The sequence below is a fragment of the Apiospora hydei genome (genome assembly GCF_038363865.1).
Source record: "Apiospora hydei strain CBS 114990 chromosome Unknown utg000009l_segment0_segment0, whole genome shotgun sequence".
NCBI lineage: Eukaryota > Fungi > Ascomycota > Sordariomycetes > Amphisphaeriales > Apiosporaceae > Apiospora > Apiospora hydei.
Window position 1 is genome coordinate 4252010 of NW_027117368.1, and position 26511 is coordinate 4278520.

Genomic DNA, 26511 nt, shown 5'->3' on the forward strand with positions numbered 1-26511 from the left:
GATGAGACAAGACGTGTTTATCAGGAAGCTGGCCCAAAATTGGTGGAGAGATTACCAGCTCTCGGCCAGGCAGGTCTTCCTTGCTGGATGGAGGTCGAGGTCTTGGGAGCGACGCGCCTACGCTTCAGGCCCCCCCCGTGCGGCCGTGCCCCTTCCTGTAAACTGCGCCTGCAAAAAAGGCACGCTAACCCTACGCCTGCTTTGGTAAAGTGCCCTCAGTCTAAGCCTAGAAGAGCAGGTAATAGTTACGATTGTAACTCCAATAGGTGTGCCTGTGCAAATCAACCAATTACATGGTGAATTGAATAAAGGATACCTATCAATGCTAAGGACCTAGGTTAATAAGGTACAGGTTGCACCCATCTGAAGATAGCATACGGCCTTTGTGTCTATGCAGGCTACATCCAACACGAAACAGCCGCCTCTGCGAACAATGCCGGCAGCTTGGCAGCTTTCGTAGTAGAATAGAGCCAGTCACTCCGTTGCGTTTGCGGGGGCCCGGATACGATCGATCTGCGTGATCGGTCAACGCCCCAACTGTACCATGATCTCTCCATTTCCCAAGTCAGCATCTGCGGCTGGCGAGGGGCACATCGTGGTCAAGCTTCTGCCACATGATATTTCAGCCCTGGAAAGTATCACCTACCAATATCCCTTGAAGCTCATATCCCCTACCGTCAAGGCTACCCAGCAGAGCGTCGTGGTCTTTCTGCTGTCGTATGGGGGTGGCCTCGTGGGCGGTGATCAGGTCAACCTCAAAATCGATATACAGCCCTTCGCCCGCCTAAGTATTGTGACTCAAGGACACACCAAGATCTTTAAGCCTGCCATCCCAGGCACGATTACGCGCCAGCGGCTCTCTGTCAATATCCAAGATGGCGCAGCACTATGTCTTCTACCGGACCCAGTACAGCCCTTTGAGGGCAGTCTGTACGAGCAAACCCAGGTCTTCCATCTTCATGGCAGTGCGTCGTTATGTTTACTTGACTGGGTCACACATGGTCGGGCAGCGCGAGGTGAGAACTGGGATCTCTTGAAATGGACAGGCCGCAATGAGATATGGTTCAAGAACCAGGACACCGGCCTGAAGGACAGGCTGCTTGTGCGGGATACTGTTCTGCTCGACGGGACTTCCGAGTCCGCCCACCCAATGCCTCTACGGGAAACGATGCATGGCCATGCCATCTTCGGTACTTTGATTCTACGGGGCCCCTTGACTCAAAGCCTGGGCGAATTCTTCCTTGGCGAATTCTCGGCTTTGCCCCGGATAGGGGCTAGAGACTTCCGCACTGCAGCAGAGAAAGAAAAAGGCCTAGAAAAGTCTGCCTTGGAAAGCTGGCGGGCTTCAAGACTCCAACAAGAAATCCGAGATGGCGTTCTCTGGTCAGCTGCCAATGTAAGGAGTTGTGTGGTCATCAAATTCGGGGCAGCAACTGTTGAGGCTGGGCGGGATTGGATCGGTTCAATGCTGGCACAGGAAGCTAGTCTTCAGAAAAACTTTGGCGAGGACGCTCTCTTGTGCGTTCGTTGATTTGCAATGGATTTCTAGAGCATGGCGAGGTCGGCCTTGCTTGAGAAGTGATTTGGAGGCCATGCTTCAAGCATGTACCAGTACCCAAAGCGCAGTGCGTAGTTCACCACATGCACGTACTAACTAACGAATCCCGTGCACTATGCAAATCGATCCATGCCTCCCTTTGCCCTCGCCTCGCTCCTTCTAGTAAACCTGACTCATCTTGGCCATGAATCTGAATGTCCATTGCCAAATGCAAGCGTGCCTATGGCTGGCTGAGTGGAGATATCCATGTCGTGGTAAATCCAAGCATCTACTTGTACCTACCTAAGCTAAGGACTGCCCTCCAATAAGCAGGCGGTAAAGCACGGCATAGCTTTCCCAAGCCGTTATTCCCAAGCCGTTATCCCCCACTATCGGTCGACCTGTGTAAGCCAGCCAGGACTTTTTTTTGGGAGAGCACCCCACATGCCGCATCCAGTACTCGAATTGGCACTTTAACCATTGACCAATTTTAGCCACTTCTGCTTCTCAGCTCTGCCTCTCACTGGAAGTCAAGACTTGCGTCCAGCTCTTTCCTTGCTTCCAATGGTATAACGAGAATGCCTCCTCGTGGTTCGCGTGCTGGAGTGAGGGGAGGGGCCAGAGGTGGCCGCGGTGGCGCCGCTGCTGCCTCGACACCCGTCGCAACTTCGGATAATGGCGACAACACCGGCGCAACCGACTTGCCACCTACAGCACCGGAAGATGGCTCTGCCTCGGGCACCACTCGTCGCGCCGCCGCTTCGCAATCGGCTACGCCAGCGCCCAGCACTACAGGTGGATCCAAGCTCAGGCCAAAGGCTAGACGACGAAACTCTGGCGACCGAGCACAATTGGAGGAGCAAAGAGCAAAGGATTTGGCGGCCAAGATAAAAATCGAAGAACGGGAGCAGCGCGATGCCGATCGAAGAGCCCGGAGAGGTGGCCGGGGTGGCCGGGGTGGTGACTCTTCAAGAGGTGGCATGGTCAGGCGAACCGTCACCGGCCATGGCCCCTTCTCCGCAGTCCCAGGTGGTACGTGACCTTATGCGTGACAGGCTCATCGCTTGAAACATACATCACTAACTCTTCAACAGATGGCGTCAAGTACGGCGGCACATCCGGTGGCTACGGCGGCTATGGTAAAAGCGGACCCGGAGGTTCTACCTTTAGAGGAGGTGAAAAGCCAGAAGGGTTCCCTAGATACATGGACAGACGCGCGAACGATGTGCGAGTCAATATTGATCAACTGCGCGACGACGCCGCCCCCGAGTCGAGTTATGGTGGTTCTCAACGGTCGTCTGGCTCGATGCCTTACAGCATTCCACGAGTGGAGCATAAGAAAGAAGATGTCAAGGTAGCAACGACCGCAGAGCTTGAGGCAGAAGAACAAGAAGATGACGAAGAGACATATACCGATCTGCGCGCGGAAATGCTACGCAACAAAGATGCTGAGCTATCCGCCGCCAAAGACGAGGAGCTATGGCATGCTGCGCCTGCAAATCCTCAAGAGGTCAAGGTTAAGGCAGAACCAGGAACAGAGTTGGAAGATGAAATGGACATTGATAACATCCCTGCCAAGCCAGAAGCTCCTCCCTCGCCAGAGCTACAGAAGAAACCCAAGGCGGAGGAGCTCGATGCGCGAGAAATGGCAAAGGAGAGGAAACGCGAGAAGGTCATGCAGGATCTAGAGACTCAGTTCTCCATCGCTGATACTAGAGCGCTGATGGAAGAGCTGAACGTGTCACAGCCTGGTGACGGAGAGGAAGGCCATGAAAGAGATGGTCGTCTGTACCTATTCCAGTTCCCTCCCATCCTCCCTCCTCTTTCCAGGGTTTCGGAGAACGACGACCTGGTTGAGGTCGACAGTACCCCGGGCAACAACAAGGGGGCTAAGGCGAACGCCAAGACAGCTGCCTCGACGTGGCCAGCCGAAGGCGGTTTTATCGGCAAGTTGAATGTGCGAAAGTCGGGCAAGGTCGAGCTGGACTGGGGTGGTATGCCTTACGAGCTCTGCTTAGGGACAGAAACCGGCTTTCTGACGACTGCCATCATCGTTGACGAGCCCGAGAACGATGCAGCCGGCGGTCAGGGGAAAGCCACCGGCATGGGCAAGGTGTACAATAAATTCGTTGCAGCACCCATTCTAGGCGAAGAAGAGGACTGGAACCCGGATTTAGAGGAGTATGGCTTACCCGATCCGTCAGGTCTGTAAGCTAGATGCTGTGAGATAAGGCAGCCACGCATAATACATGACTCTTACGGCATCTGCTGGACTGCTTCAGGGAGCGAGAGACACGAGGAGTTTTACATAGAGAGGCCTTGTTCTTAAAAAAATACCAAATCCGAACTTGATACCCCCTACTGGTTGAAAACACCATGTTGACTACATCAACGCATTCATCATTATAGAGTGAGGGGCATTGCCCCCTGTTGTAGCCCTGACTGCACCCTTGCTTATAAAGTATGTAAGCTTTCAGACAAGAATAGTGCATTCGTCGCGATTGCCATTCAATGCAAGAACCACACACTTCCACCGAACAAACAGCATCTGCATCGTACGCATGTCGACATAGATCCTGCCGACACCAGTCGTGTTTTGGTCTGTGTGCTATTCGGTTGATGAAGCCTTCCCGTCCTAACCTGGAACTCGGGGACTTCATGCGCCCAAGGGGTGGATTTCCGCATCTGGAGTGGATGGTGGGAGGCAGCTATAACTGAAGGGTAGTATTATAGTCCCGTCTGTTTCAAGAGGGTACCGATATGACTGGATTGGGTTCTGTTGCTTTGCTAGGGGGAGCGGGCTGGGATTAGGTGACTGAAATACAAAGCCAATCAGAAAGACTGGCTGCATTGTTGACCCCCTGTCAAGGGTAGCAGCGGGCTTATGATCCGTGATAAGGAGTGCGTTATTATGGTCTAGAAATGTAATCGGGTAGTTAGAATCGGAAGGGCGCATTGCCGGGTAAATCAAGAATATGCAGTCATTCATTTCCCAGCACTACGTACCATGGTCATGAGGGCAACACCTGTTACGATGACGCGAGAGGAAAACAGTGATTACACGAAAGGGAGTGCTTGAACGGAGCATGCGTTGAATCGCTTCACGCAGAGATAGGATGATATTGAACATAATAATCGCCATTTTGTTTTGAAGCTTCCCAATCTGAAGCCAAAGGGGGTATCTGTGATAACCTATACGCCAGCCAGCCAACCCGCTTCCTCCCAAAAAGGGAATCATTAATAACCTTGTCGTGAAGCCCATCGTGATTTAGACATTCGGCTCGACGTCGCACTCCTGTGCACCAGTAATATACACTGTAGATTAGGCGGTGCGACGCTTCACCTCGTTTTCTGAGTTTTGTTTCTCCTTTCTTATTCCTAGTAACAATCATCGACGCGACGACCCCCTGCCTGATTATTATTGCTCTCATATTGTTGCGTTTCTGTTGTGAGCTCTATCGTGGATGAGCTCCGGGATTGGCCGTCGAGGAATGTTTCCCGAGTGTCCGCTGTCCCTGGCGTCTGCGACTGAGGACTGTACGGTTCGGTGCTGATTTCAACGCGGCGAGTTACTCTGGCATCTGAAGAGTCCTCACGTGACACTTGGTCAGGCCTCTCGGAAATGCGCGACATATACGACATCCTTGAACGGCTGGTGATATGGGTCGTGTTGCCAAAATCGCCCGACCCGGCATGCTTTGAGTGCCCTAATTCGATATCTACCAACGTGACGTCCCTGGAGCCAAACCCAGGCATGGCGCCGTTTGATCGGTTCGTTCGCGATTTCGCCTGTCCATTGCTGAGGGGTCCCGTTTGTTTGCCGGTCCCGTTCGAGGTGAAGCCTTTGATCTTCCACGCGCGGAGCAGCGGGCGAATGGTGACCAAGCTCGATGCCACAATTGCCACGCCGGGCTCGACTAACGTCCATACCATGGAATCCGTGCCACCATCTGGGAGGAAAGATATTAGTCAAACAGCCATGAGCCACAGCAAAAGTGAATATTCGACTTACAAAGGATGTCACTCAAGTCTGTAAGATCAGCCAGGAACTTCAGACGGATCAAGGTTGCAATGCTTGCAAACACGCCCATACTCAAAATCAAAACCACAGTGATTTTTGCTTGGGTTGTCATTTTGACGTTCCAGACGATCGGGATCGGGATCAGGGCGTATAGCCAGTCGGAGAGTATGCTCATGACCGAGAGGGCGTACGCGGCGTTGACAATCTCTTCGCCGGAAGCGCAGTGTGCGGATGGGTCCCGTTCGAGGATGGTGTAGTCCCACTGGGCTTCGACGGGATTGCACTGAAATATATTCCAGAAGAACAATGCCAAACTCCAGAGGGCGATAACCACGAGGCTTCCCCAGATAAGATACCTGTACCGTTTCTGGGTAGCGAGTCGCAGAAGGAAGATTCCGATCGACAGCTTGATAAACATCATATCCAGGACATAAGACGCCGTGGCGAGGGCTTGGTATTCGAGAGCCCTGATTTCGCTTGGCTGGTCGAGAGATTTATTATGCCGGCCCACGCCTGCCACGTATCCGACTATGATGAAAGCGCACGATATAGTGAATATAATCTAGGTAGTCCTCCATCAGTTACCTCATACTCGAGAGTGGAAGCGGCAACATGGTTCTTACCTGGCCGATCAGCATGAACCAGTCATCTGCTTGAAATCCATTCAGCATGAACGCCCTCACGTATGTCCTCAAGAAGACAGAAACCCATGTTAGGGTTAGGAAAACAATGGACGTGATAATCAAGGAATAGCCATTGTTTTCCGTCGATACCGTGGGATCCTGGGCCGCCATCTGATGTTCGATCTGATGTTCGATGATAGTATTGCACCGACCTTGGGAGACCAGGAAAATAAGAGCGGTGGTGAGACAATGTAAAACCTCGTATGAGAGAAGGGGAAGTAAGGTATCCCCATGCATACATATAGTCTAGAGCAACCCGGGGAAGAAGATGCCTGGGAAAGGATGGCTCCAGGCAAGTGGAACCAACACCAGGCCCATGCTAGCCGCCATGTGGTGAAGAAAAGGGACCCTGTCTTACTCGAGGATATAGCATGTACAAGCAGAAAGACGCCGTGCCTCGAGACCTTGTCCTGGAAGGGGTAGCACATAGGATGGAGCCCATCAGGGAGAGACCCTGTAGAGGGGACAGTCAAGACGATCATGGCGCCTTTTGCCTGAAGCTGTCAGTGCACATCTTTGCGTCCGAGTACTACTTGTGCAGGGCTCGGATGTGTGTGCCTCGGTAGACCGGCCGGGAGGCGTTCCTTGTCACTCTTCCCAGTATCTCCGCCGGGTCTACTAACGTAGTGGCCGGTGAGCTAGGTAGGTAGGTAGTAACTACCATGCAAAAGACCCAGGAGTGAGTGGATGTCTGGCTGTAGGTACGTAGCTTCGAGAAACCTGTGTTCCCTGTCGGCATGAGGGGATGCAGGCGCTCTTATGCAATAATTGTTCCGGGCCTAGGCGATTGGTCGAGATACTGGCATGTCCAGCCAGCGCTGTCTCGGCGCTGTTCATCCATCGGCCATTAGCGTGCTTATCTTATTATGTACTGGCCGCTGCCGTGGTCCGAGTCGAGCTCGACAGCCATCTTCCGGTTGAACAGGTAGTACGAGGCGCCAAACGGGAGCTTGCGAATCTGTCCCGGTCAGTCGGTTGCTGATCATGCCTAACATCAACTACATGCTGTGGCAGTAGGGTTGCAGCAGCGGCCAAGTCGAGACTGCAAACGTCGACAAGATCTCGGGTGCTGGTGATCAGCTGTTTCGGTGGCATTCAGCTTTAAAGGAGGCTCACCTTGCCCGGCTTCGGCCTCGATATTCTCATGTGCCCGTACATACAGCAAGTTGGATTAGAACAGGATGTGTAAGTCGAGTTTCACGCTAAGAGAATGTTCCGACACCCACCGAGTGCGTGTACATATGCATCTGGGAGGACCTGCAGAGGACCTGCAGGAATGATATGCCCATCACATCCCTTGCAGCCGTGCACGCAGCCGATGCCTCAACATCGGACGACTTGACTGTATAGGAAGGGGTTATTGTAGGCTGCAACCAAAGGGAGAAACACACGGTGGCTGGCCGTGAAGCTCTTTCGGGGGTTGTTTAGATGCCTACGGATTGCATTTTGGATTTTTTTTTTTTGCATTTGTGCATTTTGCACCGGCAGTTGGACTTGGATATGTACAAGAAGAAAGCAGGTATTGAATGCCACAACCGATTTTGTAAAGTTGGGACTCCAGATGAAGAAACATTGAACAGTAAGAAGCGGGCGTATCGGATTCTCGTTCGTACCTGCCTCCCATCTGCCATCCCAGTATTAGTAGATTAACCAAGTCCGCTTTGACCCCCTGTCGGTGTAACCCTCTAGGCGGTCGCTCTTTCTGCTTTGGTCCATGTACAGGCTCCACCAGGCTTTGCACACTACTTGCTGCTGAGGTGAAATGAGCCAACACTGGCTGTCGCTTGTTTCACATGTAGGCTCTTGCTTCCAGACGTGGCTGTTATCAGGCTGTGCTGTGTGCTGCGTGCTGTGGTATTGCGTCGTGGGATCGTGATAACCACAGATGCAGCTCGTTTCTTCCACCACCACCACTGCTGCTATAAGAACAACCCTGTTCAGCTTCCGCCCTCCCTCTCAATATCCCGGCTCGCCCGCCGCCGATCTTAAGCACGCATAGGAACACCACAGCAAACCTGGAAAGAGATCGTGTCTCATGTCCTGCAACAGTAAAGCGCACCCACGTGAATGCGGCGCGGCGCATCTCGACGTGCGCTAGTACTCAAGTAGGCATGTTCACAAAATCCTTCACCACCTATGCCGTTGCCGAAGCGTCAAAGGCGTCAATCGTGCCATAGTTGGTGCTTTTTTCCTTTTTTTTTAATCGCTGCTGACTGAGATCCTGGAGCCATAACACCCTTATGTTGGTTGTATTGTCATCGAATAAGTAAAGATCGGTACCGGTTTCCGAGCCCCCTTTTACTCCACCACAAGAGACCGCTATAACCAAATCCTTTCACATTCGATGGACAGTCGGTTCTTCAATCCGATATTGCTGCGTAGTAGTAGCTCATACTACCGCAGCATGCCGACTAGTAAAACGAACGGACGAGCCATGCCACCTTCGGACGATACAGCGTTCCAGCGCAAAGGTTAGCCTAACGGCACGGCACAGGTTGTCAAGTTTGCATCATCTCTTGGCGAAACTCGACCCGAGGCCTCGGGATGGCCTGCTACCCGAGCCTTCTTTTGATCATTGCAGAACGGTGAACGGTAGGGTGTGGCACTTGACAGCTTGCCGGATTAGTATTACGGCGTAGTAGAACAGGCTAGTCAGGTCAGTCAACCGCATCAACCACGCGACTTCCCACGGCCGAGTACCATATGCTTGTGTGAGCATTACTGGCGGGACTGGTTCCTGTCGCTGGCTGGCACCTGGTCGCGCAACCAGTGGACCATGGTGCAGGATCGGGAAGCTGGCTCGCCAGGTGTTTCTGGTTACATCGTTTCAAATAGAGCCTAGTGCACGCTGTGCGTCTCTCCTCACTTATTTCTCCCTCTCCATAATACAGAGGAGAGTTGTGGGCAACTGTCGCAGGCGCAAGGCCTCGGCCCTCTCTGCCTTGGAAGCATCTTGGTACGTGTGCCGAGGACTGCAAATTGCAAGCCTGCGCGCGCCTCGTGACGTTGCTCCTGAGAGGATCGCGATGGGTTCCAGACGCAGACTAGTATCCCCTTGACCATCAAATACGGCCGTGGATGTGGGACTGTCGCCTGGAATTTATCAATATGTCCGAGTTCATGCTGGTCGCTATAAAGCAGAGTGGAACACATGCTTCGCAAATAGCCTGTGGCGATCCAGTCGGTATTTCAACGTCTCCATAGTACTGGCGGCATTTGTCTGTCCTTGGAGACCGTCGGCATCTTCCGGGTCTGTTATTTGCTATTTGTTGCGCACGCATTCCGCGGATATTCCAAGGCAAAAGAAAGCTGTTATTGGTGAAGAACCTGAAGAAGTTGCGGTCAAATTGAACTTGATATTTAGTTCACGGCTGTCTTTTCCCTGGCAATAGCACAGCGTGATATAGGCCAGTCGTTTCGATATAGTGATGCAGCGGCTATCAATGAATGCGTTGCTCTCTCTCTCTCTCTCTCTATAGCGCTGAGGTCTACTTACCTTACCTAGCAATGCTTTCAGTGGCATTTGGCCCGTCCCGTCTTCCGCATCCTTCCGCCTATCCGACTTCGAACAGTCCGACCCCGCATCGCGCCGGTTCATGCTTTCTTTTTCTCCGCCGAACCAACCATTCACTCACTGAATCTGGTCAAAATGACATGGCCCAAGCATCTCTAAAACGTTATTTCGCACGAGCCTTTGCACCCGTCCGCTTCTCTTGTTATCCAAGCACCTAACTTCGTTTCAAAGTGATTTCCATCAATACAGAAAAGAGTCTTCTGGGCGGGTAGCTCCCATCGCCTTCGCTGAGTAATGGCGTCGTCAACACTGCAATATGACACAATCAAGTATGGCCCCCATGATCTCCAGACCATAGGTCTCTGGAGGAGTGTGAAGGAAGGTCACTTGGCTGGCAAAACCTGGATCATGTAAGTTGCGTTGGGTGTACAGAAGACCATGAACCGCCAAGCATGGGCCCGCAAAGAAATCTAGGACTATTGTCATATGATCCCGCTTTCTAATGCCGGGCTCAGCTACCTACACGGAGGCGCCTGGCGCGACCCGCGCAAGACTCACCTTGACTTCGCGCCGACTCTAAACCACTTCCACGCCTTGCCCGAGAGCTCGCGGGTGGGCGGGTACGCCTCGATTGACTATCGGTTGAGCCCGCACCCGGAGTTCCCGCAAGACCCCGCGTCTACTCCGCCGGAGAAGCTGCGGAACGCGTCTCATCCGGACCACCTCCGAGATGTCTGGTCTGGTCTGCAACTGCTGCAGCAATCGTTTGGCTTCGGTGGCGACTACATAGTCGTCGGCCACTCGGCCGGCGCCACCATGGCCTACCAGCTGTTGATGGGCGCGGCCGCGCTAGGAGGAGAGGGCGCCGAGGCGCCGTCAGGCGTGGAGCTGCCCAGGGCCGTCGTAGGGTTCCAGGGCATCTACGACCTCCGGGGAATCGTGGCTCGCTTCGGTCCCGGGTACGCTGGCTTCATCGCCGCCGCCTTCGGCGACGATACGTCCACCTGGGACCGTGCCTCGCCCATGAAGTACACCGGCGGTTTCGCGTCGAACTGGAAGGGAGGTAAAGTCGCCGTGCTCGGGCGGTCGCCTGACGACGAGCTCGTCGACGCAGCGGAGCTCGAGGGTATGGCCCAGGTGTTGGAGAAGGAAGGGATCAATCACTTGGTGTTTAGGGACATGAAAGGGTCGCATGATGGGGTTTGGCAAGACGGACAGCATGTTGCCCGCTTGATCGCGGGAACTATCAAAGCGATATCTCCATGAGTATATGACAGGCAATAAACACCATCACCAAGCCAGGTAAAAGAGAAAAGGCAATAACTGCGACCAACACTCTCCTGCCCCCCGCAGTGTCAAACCGTCGCTGCTTTTTCCATTCTCGGGCAGTAACGTGGTACTGACGATCGCCTAGCCGGTCCCATACGGCTGCACTCGCACTTCTCCAATGGCCATTATTACACAGCATATATAATCGAGATTTTCCCTCCTACAGCATCCAACGGACCTGCTCTGTGATAATAGTAATATAAGTTTGATATATCAGCTTTTTCGTGATCCCATCATCCTTGTTCATCATGGGCGACGTCGCGCCTAGTATGTTGGCTCCCACGCAGCCAAGGAAGGGATATCACCTCGACACTAGCCTGTTAGATTTGCTTGACGGTGCCTGGGGTTGTGAAGTGAACAAAGCAATAGGATATCTCACAAGGCGGGTAGGTTGTATTCTCGATCAAAGAAACACCCCAGGAGGTGAAAGACGGACAACCAATAAACAAAGAGAAGGTTATCCTAGCTTATAGCATATATTAAAGGCCTAGGTCAATGGATATACCACTTCGGATCCTCTTGACCGTCTTCTTCTCCGAGAGCTATCAAGCTTTTGCTACGCCGGACGGTTATATAATCTATTGTACAGCCAAGAAGATACGATCACAATGGGAGATGCCGCCGGGGAAAGCAACGGATCCGCGGGATTAACAGCAAAGTCCCCTAAGCACACTTTGGACGAGGCTATATCGACTTTACTTAAAGAGGATCGTCTCATCAAAAGGCAAGTGAAGGTGCTTTTGCCGTGTAGTCGGGAACAGGATCGGCTCAAGTACTTCGAGGAACGCAAGGCACTAAAACTGGATAAAATTGCGGAAACCCCCATCGAAGAGTTTGAAGAGAGCCTCCCCGAGTTTCTTGACCGCATACGGCAGTCCGTGGACATAGATCGGAAGTTCGTGGGCACCGTGGCAAGCTATATGTGGGAAGAGTCGGACAAACAAGACCGCGAGAGAAGGGCTGACCTTGACCAAAATGAGTCCAGCGATGATGACGCGGACGCCAGCAGCAGTAACGACTCTGCCAGCGAGGGTTACAGTAGCAACAACGAAACACCGCGGCCGCGAAGGAGGAAGCCGAGACGGTCATCTCGATGGCTCATGTACATTTGCAGCAGGTCCTTTTTCTACGATGTCATCTTCTGGATCGCCGTCCTTCTCGTCCTCGCCACCATGTTCTATCAAATTTTCCAGCATCCGCCGCCGTTCTTTGGCGACGGCCCTCCCGGATGGTTCAACGCGAAGAAGCCACACGAGGGGCCGCCCAACTACTACGCCATCCTCGACATCGCCCCCAACGCCACGGACCGCGAAATCCGCGCCGCGTACCGTCGCGAGATACGCATCCACCACCCGGACAAGAGCAATACTGCTGCCTCCTCCGCTGCGAACCCCGGCAACAGCAGCGACAGCGGCGACGACAAGCAAGAGCGCCAAGCGGCGGCCAACGAGAGGATGCGTCTCATCACGGCCGCGTACGAGACGCTCTCCAACGAGTCGAAACGCTGCTTGTACAACTATCGCGAATGGCCAAAGTCCGAAGGCGGAGTACGACATACGGACGGCGACCAGAGCCTCCGTGAATACTACCAGTGTGTTCGCAAGGCGCGATACACCCTGTTCCGAAAGAAGCCTGGTAACGGGGATGATGAAGTGGAGAAGGCGAGGGCAAGGATGGACAGGGAAGAGATGGCGAGGAAGGAGAAGATAGACAAGGCGAAGGAAGATATGGATAGGGCAGAGATGGCGAGAAACGAAGAGATAGAGAAGGCCAGGGCAAGGATGGGTAGGGAAGAAATGGCGAGGAAGGAGAAGATAGAGAAAGCGAGGGCAGAGATGGACAGGAAGGAGAAGGCAAAGAAAGAGGTGATGAAAGAGAAGAAGGAGCACCGAAAGAGCGTGAGCGCGGCGGTGAAGCAACAGACGGCGATAGAGAGCCCGAAGGCTCCTGTGTGGAAGCAGTGCCTGGTCTATGCCGAGCAGGCGGGCGAGGCCTACCACCAACTTTGCTACGAGAACCCGTTAGCGCGGACGGGACTGTTTGCCTTGACGGGCGCCATCGCTTGGAGATTCGGCGTGGAGCTGCCAGACCTCTGTTTAGGTGGCGGCTAGGAAGGTCAAGACGCCCAGATGGGCTTTCTGTAGATATGTTTCTTATTGTTTCTCTGTTTCAGCGGCTTGAATGAAAACGTTTCCAACCCATTCCCTTTTTGCTGAGTTACATCGACAGACAGGTGGGCAAGCTGCCGAGGACGTGTATGAGCGAGCGAGAGTAACACCAGACCTGCAACCACCCTCCTCTTGCCATACCGGCTTTAGATAACTAAAAGACGTGTGTGGCGTAGATCAGCCGCATTGTAGCACCCGGGTACAGTCTTTACACATCCATCTCCGGTACAATCTTGTGAACCCTTCACTTGTCCTAGTACCGTGGCCGCGCTTCCGTGCCATTAATGACGCAGAAAACCACCACCTAGCCACCCCATTGCTTTATCCCACCTCGGAACGAGCTGAATCGAGGTTCCTGTAGTTGATTTGCGGCCGTTGGTTTTTCGATATACGAGCTACCCCTATTCGAGGGTTGAAGGGCAGGCGTGGGCGTTGGCGAAGGCGAATAGGGGTAGCTCGTATATCTTCATTGGACCACATCCAAAAAGTCGAATTCCGTTCTTCTTATACGGTATAGAACAGCCGCTGGTTGCTCTGGGCATCAACCCATCTTCGCGGTACGGATTCGAGCTCGACTGGCAATCATCAAACTCAAGCCGGCTGGTCCCGTTAAAACTACCCCTGGAGTCAGGCCACATGCGGCAAGCCTTCAGATATGGCCTGCCCCCACTTTCTGCTGTCGCCGCCTCCATCGAGGAGGGAAACAAGGTGCGTGACCGCGAACGAGCGACCAGGCAATCGTGCTTCTCTCTCTCTCTCTTCACCTCGACACTGTGAGATCTCCCCCGAGACTTTGTACGGCACGCCACCCACCTCGACCGTCTGCGACACGACTAGCCCGTCAGCCTTCTGGACCTTGCCCGGTGTGACCACCAGTCCGTAGTCGCCGGTTATCGACGACGGGGAAGCGAGATCGTCATCCCTACCGGCCGAGGGACCAAAGACCAGGCCGTGACCACTGAAGACGGATCCGCGTTTCTGGTGTTCTTGGATGTTGCGATCCGGGGGAAATGCACCCGCTGAGACGGACGTCTTTGGAACGAGTATGGATTTGATTTCGTTAACCTGGATTGGGTGCCCGCTGGTTGTGGTGAGCAGCGCGCCGAGAAGCATGCCAAGAGCGAGACGAGACATCATATTGCGGTTACTGCCGTACCCGTAACGTAAATTTGCCAGTAAATAATATATTTCAATTTATATGTGTGAGCGAAAAAGCATGTTTACTCTGCATATCCATGGCTTCGATTGATTGCAAAAGATGAACTGTATGGCTAGACTTTGGGGTATCACGTGGGTAGTGTTTCAATCTCCGGGAGAATGCGACGCCGTGAAAGTCTGATACGGCTTGGCGTCCAAAACCAAGGCCCTTTGACCGTTAATGCCAAGTTTGTTTGCTTTCGAGAAGGGCGCAAGAAGCAAAAGCGGATCACTGTCGGGATGGGAGTGTAGGTGTTGTTGTTGATTCGTTTCACATTCGTAAAAAGTATATACAGCAGAGCATCATAGTGCTGGAGCGCGCCTGTGCCGACACCGCCGATAAGTTCCCCAAACCGATGCCCACCAAGCGGCAACAACGCGATTGATGCTGTGCGTTCGGGGCGTGAGCCCGTAACGATTACAGTCTTCTTGTCCTTCATCCCGGCGGGCGATAGATCTTCCCGAAGATCTCCCAACCCAATATGAGGCCTTCATCAATGCGTAAAGAAAGAAAAAGAGTGCTTGTGGGTCTTGGAGGGCAAGATGAGCTCACACATTTCGTGTGGCTCCCGGTATCCTTGGCCGACAGCTAAAATAAAATGATGTATATCCAAATGCGTAATCCGCCAAATTTTGTTTTGATACAGCAGCCATCGCTCGTCAACGCCTGTTTGTGACTCGAGATTGGCGCAGCCAGAGACATCAGGCCATAGGGTATCTATCGCACTTCGTGAACGTCAACCGAGTTGTTCCTGAGGTCCCGCCCACTGCTCTTCGACAAGGAGCCAAAGCCGGGCATGGCGGAGAGGCGGTTCAATCGCTTCTTATGAGCGGGTGTTTGTGGCTCCAATACGTGTGTGGGTGACCGGGGTCTTCTACACTGTGTCGGCTGTACTGTTCCACGGGTGACGAGGCCGAGGAACTGTTTGTCGACGAGCCTGTGGTGTTGGGAGTGTTGTAGACGTACTCGCCATCGACGTAGACGGCGTTGCTGATGAAAGTTGAGCGCCGGTTGCGGTTGCGCGTGTAGCGCTGCTCGAGCCGGTAAAGCTCGATCTTGGCTTGAATCTTTTCCAGAAAGCTAGGCATGATGGCGGTGTTTGGTGGTATTTTTTTTTTTTCTTTTCGGGCGAAGTCGTGAACAAGCTCAATGTGGTCGATCGGACAAGGTGAGCAGAAAGACGCCCTCCTTATCAGGGTTTGTCGACAATCTGCTGAAGGCGTACAGTCGCAAGACGGTCACGTATCGGGGTGATACAGTCCGACGTCTCGTCCGGTTTCGAGTCGAGTCTTGTGCCGAATGCTGCTGTGGGTGGTATGATGCGGATGGAATATTCAGAAAAGGTAGGTGTCCCAATCTGTCTTTATGATACGGTTTGTTGGGCGGGTAGATTTCGACCGTCCAATGTTCTGAAGCGACGCGAGTCAACGAAGGAGTGTGCGTTGGGTTGCGCGGCGGTTCTCAGATGTTATGAATGAGTGTATGGTGGTCAGGTTGATGGCGGAGGCAGTGGTTTATCAATTAGGTCGGCAGACTCCCGAGCGGAAAAGTTGGGGATGGCCGATTATATGAAGGGGGCGGAAAAGAGTGGAATGGTTGCAAGCGAGGGGAAGAAGTGAGTTACAATATACGTAAGATAGCAATAGCAGAGAAGAGAGAGTGATAGTAGAAGGAAAGATCAATTGATGCAAGACAAAGACCAGACAAGGAGTGACTGGCGAGCGATCAAGTTCCAGACGGGGTGGTGTGGAGCTCTGCCTTTTCTGCCCGTCAAGCATGAATGCACGGCAGGGCCAGGATTGCGATCCAACTCATCTCTCTGCGAATAGAAACACAGACTTTTCCTCCCGGTCGACTGGAAGAGGGAGGAGAACGGACTGGCTTCGTCAGTCCGTCGCTGGACGAACGAGTGAACCTTGGAGCTGCAGCTTGCAAGGGAGCAAGGGAAAGGAAAGGGCCAAGCTCCGAATCCAGCCATACAGGCCGTGCCTCCAACGCCCTCTAGCCTCTTTGGTGCTAGCGAGAGCGTACACGGGCCGGGGAACGGCGCCTCTTTTTGTGCAAGCCATCGTCCACCTCCCCAGCGACGCCCCAGAACCGGCCTAGAGCGGTTCATAAAGCCAAGTCTAGTTCTGCAGTAGTGTCTTTTCGACCAGCCCGCCAGCCTCCCGCTCTGGAAATCTTCGCGTGCGACGGTCCGACAGGAACGGTCGATACCGACTGACTTGCGCGAGACCAGCTGCTGCTGCAGAGACTTCCAGACTGCCAGGGTGGGAGAGGCTTGCACTTGCAGACTCTGCCCCTGACTTACGCATGCATGGAATCGACCGGGCGAAGATCAGTTCGGCGGGCAGCTGGTGGTGGGGTCACAGTTGACTCCAGTGGGTTTGCGCATTTAGCAGTCTGGGGCTTAGAGGTTACAGACAAGGTACTACTGGACTTGCTGCAAAGTGCCTGCAGGGGCACAACGTGAGAAAAGCCAGAAAGGAGAGCATCGTGGGCTGCTACTGGGTCGCGCCGACGCCCACATTCTACCATGAGGTTTTTCGCTGCTACGTGTAGTTTGGCAGTTGCTTGCGCGCCTTATCAGTCAGTCCAGTCTGCTAGCACGCCTCGACGAGTGTGATGGTGCCTGTCGATCACCTGAGTTTGGGTGCCAGTGCCAGGGCAGAGTGGGCCGTAAGATCTCTCTATGATTTTAGTAGGCGACTATTAAAACGCGATAGCTAAATAGGGTACAGGTATGATTACTTAAGAAGGGTCAAGAAGAGAGAACCAAGCAATTCTTCCAGACCGGAACTATTCCCACCGATACACATACCATCCGGCGAATTTGAGATAGCATTGTCGGTTCGCATGACAATGACACACTACGAATGCGACATCGAAACCTTTTGTCGCGCTTTAAGCTCATGCAACAAACACTCGAAACGTCCCATAGGCGGAACTCGTCAACGAGACCGAGCCGCGAGTCCAACGATCAACAGCCCCGACGTTGCATCCCCAGACTTTCCTTTTCTTCTTCGTTAATGAAAAGGATCATCCCTACCCCCATTTCCCACCCGCCACGCGTGCCGCCGACGTTGGGCACTCAAACTTCATGCCTTCTTTTTCTTCTTCCTGCCCACTTCACCAGCGCTTCAGACTTGCCTCGCTAGAGCTTCATAACCCGTCACTCGTACCACGTCTCTCGCCGTCTTGGATGGGGCTTTATTGGGAGTAATGTAAATCTTGCAAGTTAGTAGTAAGTGATGGTCATTATCAGGGTGACATTTGGAAAAGATAGCCAGGACGCCACCCGCACTTGTGAGCTTGTCAGCCAGCCCGAGGGATTTGGCGCTTCAGCCCGGTCCACGTCCGTTGTTGTCCGTTTCTCAGTCCGGCGACGTTGGTTTACAAACCAAATAGCGCTCAGCGTCTTGAGGACGCCTGAGCTTCTGGCCTCAGTGAGGTCCATTTCTCCTAGCTTGACGCTACTTCGCCAATCCAGTGTCAGCTCGTGCGCGCCCCAGCATGTGGTTTGACTGACGGCTCGCACAGCCCAGCCGCGTGGGTTTCCACTGAAAATGAAGCTATTTCGCGCCGTCTAACCCTGACTAACTCGCCAGCGGCATCACGGGAAAAAAGCCTATCGTGTGAATTGAGTTCTAAATCTGCCGCCCATATCTCATGCAGATAGCGGTCCTGTTCTACAGCCAGGTCAGTTTTTGCTAATCAGGGCGGGAAAGCTTGTGTTGGCGGGGAATGCAGTGGTAAGTAAGTCCGTGTTTGTCTTGGACAAGAGGCGACTATGGTGCAGCCAGCCCTTGTTAAAATGACATCGTAAGATCAGAAGATTGCTAGTTTTATGTTGTGGCGCGAAGGGACAGCACGGTCCAGCAGTTGTCGTATTACATCACGCAAAGATTGGGCCCTGTTATCGAAGTTGTGGTCCAGGCAGCGCTGTCTTTATTATATCTCAATGTATCGTGCAGTACCCGTAGCTACGTCTTTATGCAGTTGTGAAATGCCAATTCAACTGGTTCCTTCTTCACCTCTGCCCGGCTGTCGACCTATCGAGCCATACCTCCATCAGCCGCGCAGCCCGCAATGCCGCGTTCTTGACCTCGTCCGATGAGCACTTCGCGGCCTCTTCGCGCAGGCGTCGGGCCCAGAACGTCCATCTTTCAGGAGTGTACCCAGCCTCGCCTTTGAACAGAGAACCGGGAGCGAACATCCTCTTCTCCGTATCGTCAAGCTCCTCTGTCGGGATGACCTTGCTGGCGAGCATGATGGCGCCGCTGTGCTCGACAATCTCGGCTGCGGTCATGATATGACAGTCGTGGAGCTTGGGAGCTGAGGATAGGTCCTCCTCTAAGCCTTGTCGGAGCATCCAAAGCGGGATATCCCACCAGTTGGTCACCCCTTTGCCGTTCAACCTCGCTGCAAACGCGTGAAAGTTGATCCATGACTGAGTGATCTTGGCCTGCTCCGTCTCATCGTCGGCGCTCTCGGGTCCGTTGATCTGTTCTCTGAACTCCGCCCCAAGAAGAGGCAGCTCTTTCCATTTTGCCTCCTTCATATGCCGCCCATCAGCTTGTGAAATCTTGGATCGAGTGAGAGTATGGGGCAGGGTATAATTACTTACGTCTCCCCAAATGCGGATTTCTTGGTCGTCCGGCAGCAGCATGACCTCGCTCACCATATTGACTAGCTTGTCTTGGGCGGGGTGGTCATAGGACGCGCCCTGGGCCAGTTTGGTCACGCTTTGCCAGAGAGGCCCAAGGTATGATTCGACGTCATCTTCGGCCGTGGGAAAGTCCTTGGCTATGGTTTGAGCAATCGAGGCCGGCGCTTCAGCGCTCGGCTGCCCACCCAGGTACTCGTCGAGCCTCTTCTCTATCCGCTGCATTTGTGCTGTGAAATCGGCCATGTTGATGATGGTGCTTGCTCTCCGCCTCGGTAGACTTCTTCTTAATGTAGGATGGCGTAGGCTGAACAAAAACGACCGTAAGAACCGAGGGTGTTTATGTAGTCACATAAGCGAATGTCTATGTTCTGTCTCCTTTTTGTCACGGACTAGGCAGCGTCGTGTCGAGGGAATGATATCTTTATTTCGGACTGATGACACCCCTCAATATACTTACCCCAATCGCTGGGCTATTTCTGTACGTCATGTGCGCACAGGCCAACGGCCCAATTCGATCCAGCAGGAGAACAAACAACGTGGAAATACCTAGCCTAGATCACAACTCTGCTTTGCTGCTCTCTCTTTCTCTTTGGCATTCCACCAGTCGCGGTCCTGTCAGGCCCTAATGGCTCATCAGCCCAACAAATGCACCATATAAACATACAATGGCCAACCTGAGCGTGGGGTCCCCGAGCCTGCATGCCTGATTTCCGATTGTACAGCCACGGTGAAATTGGCTTATGAGGGGGACAAGCTCTTATACAAATTTCTAGATGGCGACACCAGTCTTATCACGTACCAGGGAGCTATCCGACTTTTTAGATGCCAGTTCAGAACATTGCTGCTGCTACTATGTAAGCCTTGTCTAATGAAATTACTGAGAAGGCTCCGATCGGAAAGTACTCGAATTGCAATAATGCGAAGTAGGAGCGTCGCCCCCTAAAAAGGGTGCAGTTAGTGATCCAAAGCAAGGGATGTCGAGATGATGCCTGAGTGCGTCGGGTTCTCAATATTCTCGATATTCCACGTCTTTGTAATATCACAGAACTTGGTTTGTGTCCCAATAGTAGTGCTTTTTCTGAAGAGATCAAGGAGAGGTCGTTCCAGACTGAGAACCCCAATATCACCAGCATCTAATTCCAGTGGCTTGATGAGTCAACTTGGTACACCAACTTTTCTGGCCGCTGGATGACTAAAGCTGGTCTCCTTTCTCATTCCCATTGCTGGAACAGGTCGATACAGGCTCAACCAGTAAATACACCCCTTTACCGGCCAGTTGTGCATATCTGCTCCAGGGTAGATGTACGAGATTTCCCCTTACATCTCCGGACGACCTGCTTGCAAGGCGAACCCCTCCATATATGCCCAGGCCGTTCCTATGCCACCAAATGGTTCGTGCTATCGTCGGAACCAGGTTCAGGCAGACATAGCATCCGGTCATCATGGTGTTGTTCTCTGATAACATGGCTGTAGGACTGCACCGCGAATACTCGCTCGTCGCCTTTCGGCATTTCCAGCACGCTCTTCAGACAAGCGAGAGTTCCACCTCTCCTTAAGAGCCGCCCACTCGGTCACAGACGCCGAGGTAGAATACATCTCCCGGGCGCTCGGCACTCGCCATAGCCCACTCGCGACCCGAGAGCGCCCTAGTACGACGTATCCCCACCGATGGACAGTGTGGTGTTGTCCACTCTCCGAGAAACCGGGGTTGGTACAGTGCTGGCGCGAACCCGTAGGCGCCGCGGCGCGAAGCAGCACGTTGGAGGGCTTCGAATTTGTATAGGAGAGGCCGAACATGGACACTAACCTACCTCCAGTCCATAAGCAATATCAGCGACCAGCTGCGCGCAGTGTATGGGTCATTGTTTCCAGCCCGTCTATGAGAGAGATATTGACAAACGTTGCGGCCTCATACCGCGAGCACAATTGGCCGCAGTGTATTGCTTGGAGCATTTTGAGAGGTTGACCTGATGTCTCTCAAGGCATAGTCAATAATCACTGCGATGTTCCGATGACTGGCTTGTGGCTTGTGCAAGACTATGCGAGGCTCAAGCGACACAGCGCCGAGAGCCCGGTTATGTCCCATGAAAGATGAAGGAGAGAAGCACTCCGGCCCGATAGTTTTCGAGTTTCTGAGCCGTCATGTTGTCACCGACACTACCCTTTCTCGCGGCTACTGCGGTGCCGCTATATCATTCGACGAGCCGTTCTTGTAAACGTTACTCGGAATATGGCCTTCGTGTGGGAAAACTTCAAGACAGAGAACTGATGACAACTACATCCAAGCAAAGGCAAACTTTTGGGTGGCGTCCACGGTATAGATGGAAAGTGCGTACAGCGATAGGCCAGCCATGTTGATGCTGGATGAGCGGCAAAAGAATGCTTCACTGGAGTCTAAGGCCATATAGCTCTTAAACCTCCTTTGGAAGAGCTCAGGGAAGTTCTCAAAAGATGGGACAAGTCAACAATCTATCGCATTGACTCTGTTCTTTACAGCGAGCGGTACAGGCTAAGAACACCCAAGATGTTAATAGACCGTACCACGAAAGAACGGTAGGGCCTGACCTCATGGCTACCTCAACAATCCAACATCAACACGCCGCCCATCTCAAAGCCACACCAGAGTTGCAGCGATAAGAGCGCAAACTCAGACCTCGCGCTGAATACGAGCATATATTCCCCCAAGTGCGTCGGGTACGAGATCGTTTCGAGCCCCACCGTCGCGACGCTCTCCCCCAACGAGTATTGGTGAGCGCGAGAACGAGAGAGAATTCTCCGAGACTCAGCCACCAATGCCCCTCGTTTAAGCCCACGCCTCTGATGTCCATCTGGACGGCGGCACCAGTCCTAGGGATAGAAGCTGTAGCGGTAGTGATGAACACGCCTCCTTCGGAGAGGCCCTTCTGGGGGCCCCGGGAAATGCGATGACCGCGAACGGGGGCTTCGGTGCGGGAAGGGGGGGCATTATAAGCCTTCCAGACATCAACGGGCATGTCAGCATCCGCCCAGGGTAAAGGGCCATCAGTATTGAGCAGCCACGCGCTCCTTCATGGTGTATAGCTAATCGCCATGGACACCCAGTACTGGGGTATATGCAGCACATCGCTGACTGAGAGCCCGCAGCGGCTAAAAAATCCGCATGAGGAGCAGCAGCAGTCCAATGTTAGGGGATGTATGTGTGTTAGTGTTGTCAAGTGCTCAAGTGTGGCATGACCACGATCATGCGGGTTCTCACGAAGGGAGAGTACATCAACGCAGCGGCATGGGCATGATGGGCTAAACTGAAGGTGTAACTTCAAGGTTTAGGAATGATCAGTGTTTGTAGCTGCCTGCACAATCACATACACGGGTTGGTATTCGAAGCAAGATAGCTGACGTGCGGTGCTAGTATTGACGACCCAAGAGATGCATTCTATATCTCACCATAGGCACATATAGTCTCCGGCTTCCAATCATCAGGTATACTGAGAGAGCATATCCACGCGCCTGGATTCTAACCGCACCAGATCTCGCAGAAGCAATATCACGAGCCTTGCCAGCTTCGAGGCCATGGCATCACAAACAATGGCAACCTGGCATCAGCTAACACCTGCATTCAAACAAGATGCTCAAGGCAATGTGGTCTTATGTTGGCGAAATAGAATTAAACCCAACACATGTGCCAATCGCAACAGATATAGACTGGTCGTCTTGATGGCAGCTAATAGTGTGGTGTGAGCAGCCCGAGTCCCTTGAAAGAGCGTTATTGTCTCCAAAACCACAATAGTACATATTCCAAGGAGATTGTCTCAGCAGGTTTTAGAACCGAATTTGACTTTTTTCCACGCTGACGTAGCATGTCCATTGATGAGTGAAACTTAAACGGCACACGAATGTCGTTACGGGTACAGTAATCAATTTTTATTTTGTCATTGAAACAGAGTAAAAGACGATGATGTCGCTATCGTGATGATCACCGACGCAATATGTCCACCAGTTGATAACGGCGACATGTGACGTATCTCTGGCATCATCTCATGGGGGTTCTGGAGGATGATAAGCGCGCTGCACTAGTCGAGACCGCGTTCTTCTTGGGATGGTTTGCGCGGCCCGTGGAGTGATGGCGGCATGATAGTCCAAAGAAGCGGACCGCGTGCACATCATATACCCGATCCTTTCTTATCTGGAGTCGCATATCGCAGATCAACCATGCCAACATGCCTGCCGATCGTAGAATATTATATTTTCCTTTGCCCACTGATCTACGTGCACACATGTGCATATTTAAGTGATCGTGGTGCCATGTTCCACAACCCTTGCAACTTGGCATCACCCATGCGGGCGGCTTCAATCCTTAACCTAAGCCAGCAAGATTGACTTCTTCCATCCGTCATCCTTGACCCAGCAAGCAGGAGCCTGGGAGCAGCCACGTTCAGCGTTGGAGCAAGCGGGAGGGAAACCTTGATAAGTATGGGGACGCCAAAGGCGCAGATCCGGCTCCGGCTCCGGAAAGCCAGATTGTACAGTACTGTAGGTAGAGAACAGACCGAGAATGTCGTGATTGTCGACGTGGATTGGCATGCCTCGCCATGGAAGGGTTTCAAGCATACATACGATCTCCAGGTGCAATGGCCGATCTGACTCACTGGGGGTGCCATGACTTCACCCCAGTGCGCACACACAGCCAAAAGAGCCAAGTGATGATGAATGGTCTTCTGACCTCGAGACAAATTCTGCACGTTACAACAGGTTTGCTGTTACAGTGAGGAAGGACGGTGACGATTACCTCATCACCGCCTGACACAGTGACACCTCCTCATGCGCTTTTTTCCTTCTTTCTTTTTGGCGTTTTCCGCTAGTGCACAGCTACTGCGAGGCGATTTTGGGGCATGCTCACCTTAACTCTCATCAATGCATGTGTTCTAGCTCAAATGTTTTAGTGAGCCTCTGGCCTGTTCCCTGCTTTTGTTCCAGCCATTTTTCATCCCGAGCAAGGTGTTCATCAGAAGCACCATGACGCTGGCCGAGGCGTTTGGGATACTGTCAGGCCTCATGAATTTATCTGCATCAACAAGTCGCAGTGGGAATCGGAAAGTTTGCTCTGGTTAGCGCTGGTTTCCTTGGCATTGGATACTGACGATGCCATGTCCCAGACACGGACTATTATATGCACGTAGGTGTTGTCCAAAAGAATAAACCAGAATCGGGAAAATAAAAAAAGTGCTCTGCACCTGCAGCAGTCAATCAAACCGTAAAAGGTAACATCTGACATGAGAGGGACGAACCGGCGGCCAAGCCACCCCCCTCTGACAAGGGAAATCAAAGAATACCTAGGAAGGCACAGGCCTGTGTTGGCTGGCGAATACGAACACCGACATTGTGTTTTTACACACCATCGCAGTGCAATAGGCATTTTACGGCAAAAGGAGCTTGGAGGGTCAGACGTCAATTGTGTGACGCATGGATGAAAGGTGCTGAGGGTAGGATCCCGCAGTGGGGACTGGCTCTTGGCAGGCCAATTAGAAGCGAGACCGAGTAAGTCTGCTGAACCCTGGGAGTTCGGTCTGCGGCGACCCAAAACATCTGTCAGGTAGGTGAAGTACTTTTCCCTCTCTCTTCTGGTATTATGTGGGCGAACCTGAGGACCAGGGGGATGGGACCCGGTTCTTGCGGCTGACCTCCCATCTCGGAGCATGCGGAGTCGGCCACTTGAAAGCCCCTCAACGTGCTCGTCCTTTTTGTCCGGCGGTACTGAAGTACTTGGCGTGTGAAAGTAGGTGAGGTGTCAAGGTGTGTAGCGTGAGCCCAGCCTCAGATGTCATGGCCCGGGCAAGGGTCGAGATTTGATCGCCTGTCCTCCGAATGGGTAGGTTGATGGTTATTCATAGATGCCGTCGTGACGCTTTGCTGCTGGCCGCGGGGTGGTTGGCTTTCCTGGTTGCTGCTGCAGGCGGCATCAGGTTTCAATGCTGTCTAGGCCTTGGCTGATGTGTGGTTACGATTGCTCGGTTTCTTTAGCGCCTGGGTCGTCTTTTTTGGGCGGCTTCCAGCGTGCCGCCCGCACCGGCTTGGCTCCCTAGGCCCCAAGCACTTCGTAGCGCCAACGATCCAGCCTGCAGCCAGCACCCCCATTCTCCAATAGAACCACCATAAGCTTCGAGAGGCTCCCCCCCCGCCCCCTGTCGCTTGTCATCCACTACCGTCCGCTTGCGCGGCAGAGCCGGGAGCCCAGAACCCAGAGCGAGGGAACTGCTTAGAAGTGTGGGTGACGTACAGGCCCTTCTAAGACAAGAAACTCTGCACGCCTGCGGGCGGGAAATACCAAAAAGAGAGAGAGAACGAGCCAGAATGAGGGAACAGAAGGGAAATAGATAAAACGGGATATTGCCAGACCCTCCCCGGGCCCTCCGTGTGTCTGTCCTTTCCTCCCTCAAGTCGCAGTGGGCCAATACTACCATACCACCGTACCGCCTCCTACATAACCACTCGAACCCTTACACCCTCAGGGCCTCTTTCCTCCTCGTTGTTACAGAAGCGGCCAAAATTAGAAAAAGTGTTTCGCTGCGACTGGACGACCGCCTCGCCTGCTAACAAACACCCGTTTTCGATTTTTGAAACATCCACACTGCACAAAGACTCGGTCCCGTCCTCGTCTGTCTGTCGCTACGTTACTATTCCAGAACCACCACCACCAAACCCAACGACATCCTACACACAACACAAACATATACACCCACACAACCGCTTTCGCTTCTGTTGCTGTTGTTATTATACACAGTCGCTCTCAGGAGAGAGAAAGAAAGAGGTCGTTATTAGTCAGAAAGCAAAAGACCTCAAAATAGGCTGAGCCTGTTCTGTTGTCGCTGGCCGGATCCACACCTCTCCTCTCCCACTTACACCGTCGACCCTCCGAACCGCTCTTCTCTGTCGGTCCATAAATCCTCCAACAAGACCGCACAACCCACGATCAAAATGAACGACTTGATCACCACCATTGTGGTGACGCTGGTCCTCGTCATCGTCATCGGCTCCCTCATCTTCGTCCTGGCCATGTACTGGACGCAGCTCCTGCGCAAGTTCGCCCCCAACCTCTTGCCCGAGCCCATGAGCGAGAAGAGGAACCAGCAGTGGCCGCAGCCGCCCTCCTCCCACAAGGGCTCGGCCGAGTCCAATCTCACCTCGCCCGTGTCGACGCCCACGCAGTCGCCCCGGTCTTCGCACTTCAGCGACCACTCGGACTCGCCCATCCCCGCGCCCCAAGCCACAAGACAGAGCCCGGAGCGCTTCGTCAGGTGATAGTCGGCACACATACACCTATCAGCAACATTAGCGGGCCGCCTGATCAATTGGCGGATCCAAATTCATTTTTTCTTGTTTTGTTTATTGAACGACTCTTATGACGGCATCAGGAGT

The 26511-nt window shown here is 53.1% G+C and overlaps 10 protein-coding genes across 10 annotated transcripts; 5 read left to right on the forward strand and 5 right to left on the reverse strand.

Moving 5' to 3' along the window:
- Positions 1-544: 544 nt before the first annotated feature.
- On the forward strand, positions 545-1531 carry PG997_013132 (UreD-domain-containing protein; the record flags this gene model as incomplete). The annotated part of the gene is made up of 1 exon (XM_066817446.1): positions 545-1531. One exon carries the CDS (start codon positions 545-547, stop codon positions 1529-1531), a length of 987 nt encoding a protein of 328 aa, XP_066663138.1.
- A 584-nt stretch (positions 1532-2115) lies between these two features.
- PG997_013133 (RNA polymerase III Rpc4) lies at positions 2116-3749 on the forward strand (the record flags this gene model as incomplete). Its single annotated transcript, XM_066817447.1, has 2 exons — positions 2116-2569; positions 2632-3749. 2 exons carry the CDS (start codon positions 2116-2118, stop codon positions 3747-3749), a joined length of 1572 nt encoding a protein of 523 aa, XP_066663139.1.
- A 1166-nt stretch (positions 3750-4915) lies between these two features.
- PG997_013134 (integral membrane family protein) lies at positions 4916-6352 on the reverse strand (the record flags this gene model as incomplete). The annotated part of the gene is made up of 3 exons (XM_066817448.1): positions 4916-5487; positions 5550-6120; positions 6182-6352. The coding sequence occupies 3 exons, from the start codon at positions 6350-6352 to the stop codon at positions 4916-4918; spliced, it is 1314 nt and encodes a 437-aa protein (XP_066663140.1).
- Positions 6353-10049: 3697 nt separating this feature from the next.
- Positions 10050-11021, forward strand: PG997_013135 (uncharacterized protein; the record flags this gene model as incomplete). The annotated part of the gene is made up of 2 exons (XM_066817449.1): positions 10050-10165; positions 10271-11021. The coding sequence occupies 2 exons, from the start codon at positions 10050-10052 to the stop codon at positions 11019-11021; spliced, it is 867 nt and encodes a 288-aa protein (XP_066663141.1).
- Positions 11022-11692: 671 nt separating this feature from the next.
- PG997_013136 (uncharacterized protein) lies at positions 11693-13195 on the forward strand (the record flags this gene model as incomplete). The annotated part of the gene is made up of 1 exon (XM_066817450.1): positions 11693-13195. One exon carries the CDS (start codon positions 11693-11695, stop codon positions 13193-13195), a length of 1503 nt encoding a protein of 500 aa, XP_066663142.1.
- A 684-nt stretch (positions 13196-13879) lies between these two features.
- Positions 13880-14389, reverse strand: PG997_013137 (uncharacterized protein; the record flags this gene model as incomplete). Its single annotated transcript, XM_066817451.1, has 1 exon — positions 13880-14389. The coding sequence occupies one exon, from the start codon at positions 14387-14389 to the stop codon at positions 13880-13882; it is 510 nt and encodes a 169-aa protein (XP_066663143.1).
- A 778-nt stretch (positions 14390-15167) lies between these two features.
- Positions 15168-15538, reverse strand: PG997_013138 (uncharacterized protein; the record flags this gene model as incomplete). Its single annotated transcript, XM_066817452.1, has 2 exons — positions 15168-15387; positions 15417-15538. 2 exons carry the CDS (start codon positions 15536-15538, stop codon positions 15168-15170), a joined length of 342 nt encoding a protein of 113 aa, XP_066663144.1.
- Positions 15539-16576: 1038 nt separating this feature from the next.
- On the reverse strand, positions 16577-17308 carry PG997_013139 (uncharacterized protein; the record flags this gene model as incomplete). Its single annotated transcript, XM_066817453.1, has 3 exons — positions 16577-16712; positions 16762-16999; positions 17272-17308. 3 exons carry the CDS (start codon positions 17306-17308, stop codon positions 16577-16579), a joined length of 411 nt encoding a protein of 136 aa, XP_066663145.1.
- A 1172-nt stretch (positions 17309-18480) lies between these two features.
- On the reverse strand, positions 18481-19362 carry PG997_013140 (uncharacterized protein; the record flags this gene model as incomplete). The annotated part of the gene is made up of 1 exon (XM_066817454.1): positions 18481-19362. The coding sequence occupies one exon, from the start codon at positions 19360-19362 to the stop codon at positions 18481-18483; it is 882 nt and encodes a 293-aa protein (XP_066663146.1).
- Positions 19363-26070: 6708 nt separating this feature from the next.
- PG997_013141 (uncharacterized protein) lies at positions 26071-26394 on the forward strand (the record flags this gene model as incomplete). Its single annotated transcript, XM_066817455.1, has 1 exon — positions 26071-26394. One exon carries the CDS (start codon positions 26071-26073, stop codon positions 26392-26394), a length of 324 nt encoding a protein of 107 aa, XP_066663147.1.
- Positions 26395-26511: the final 117 nt, after the last annotated feature.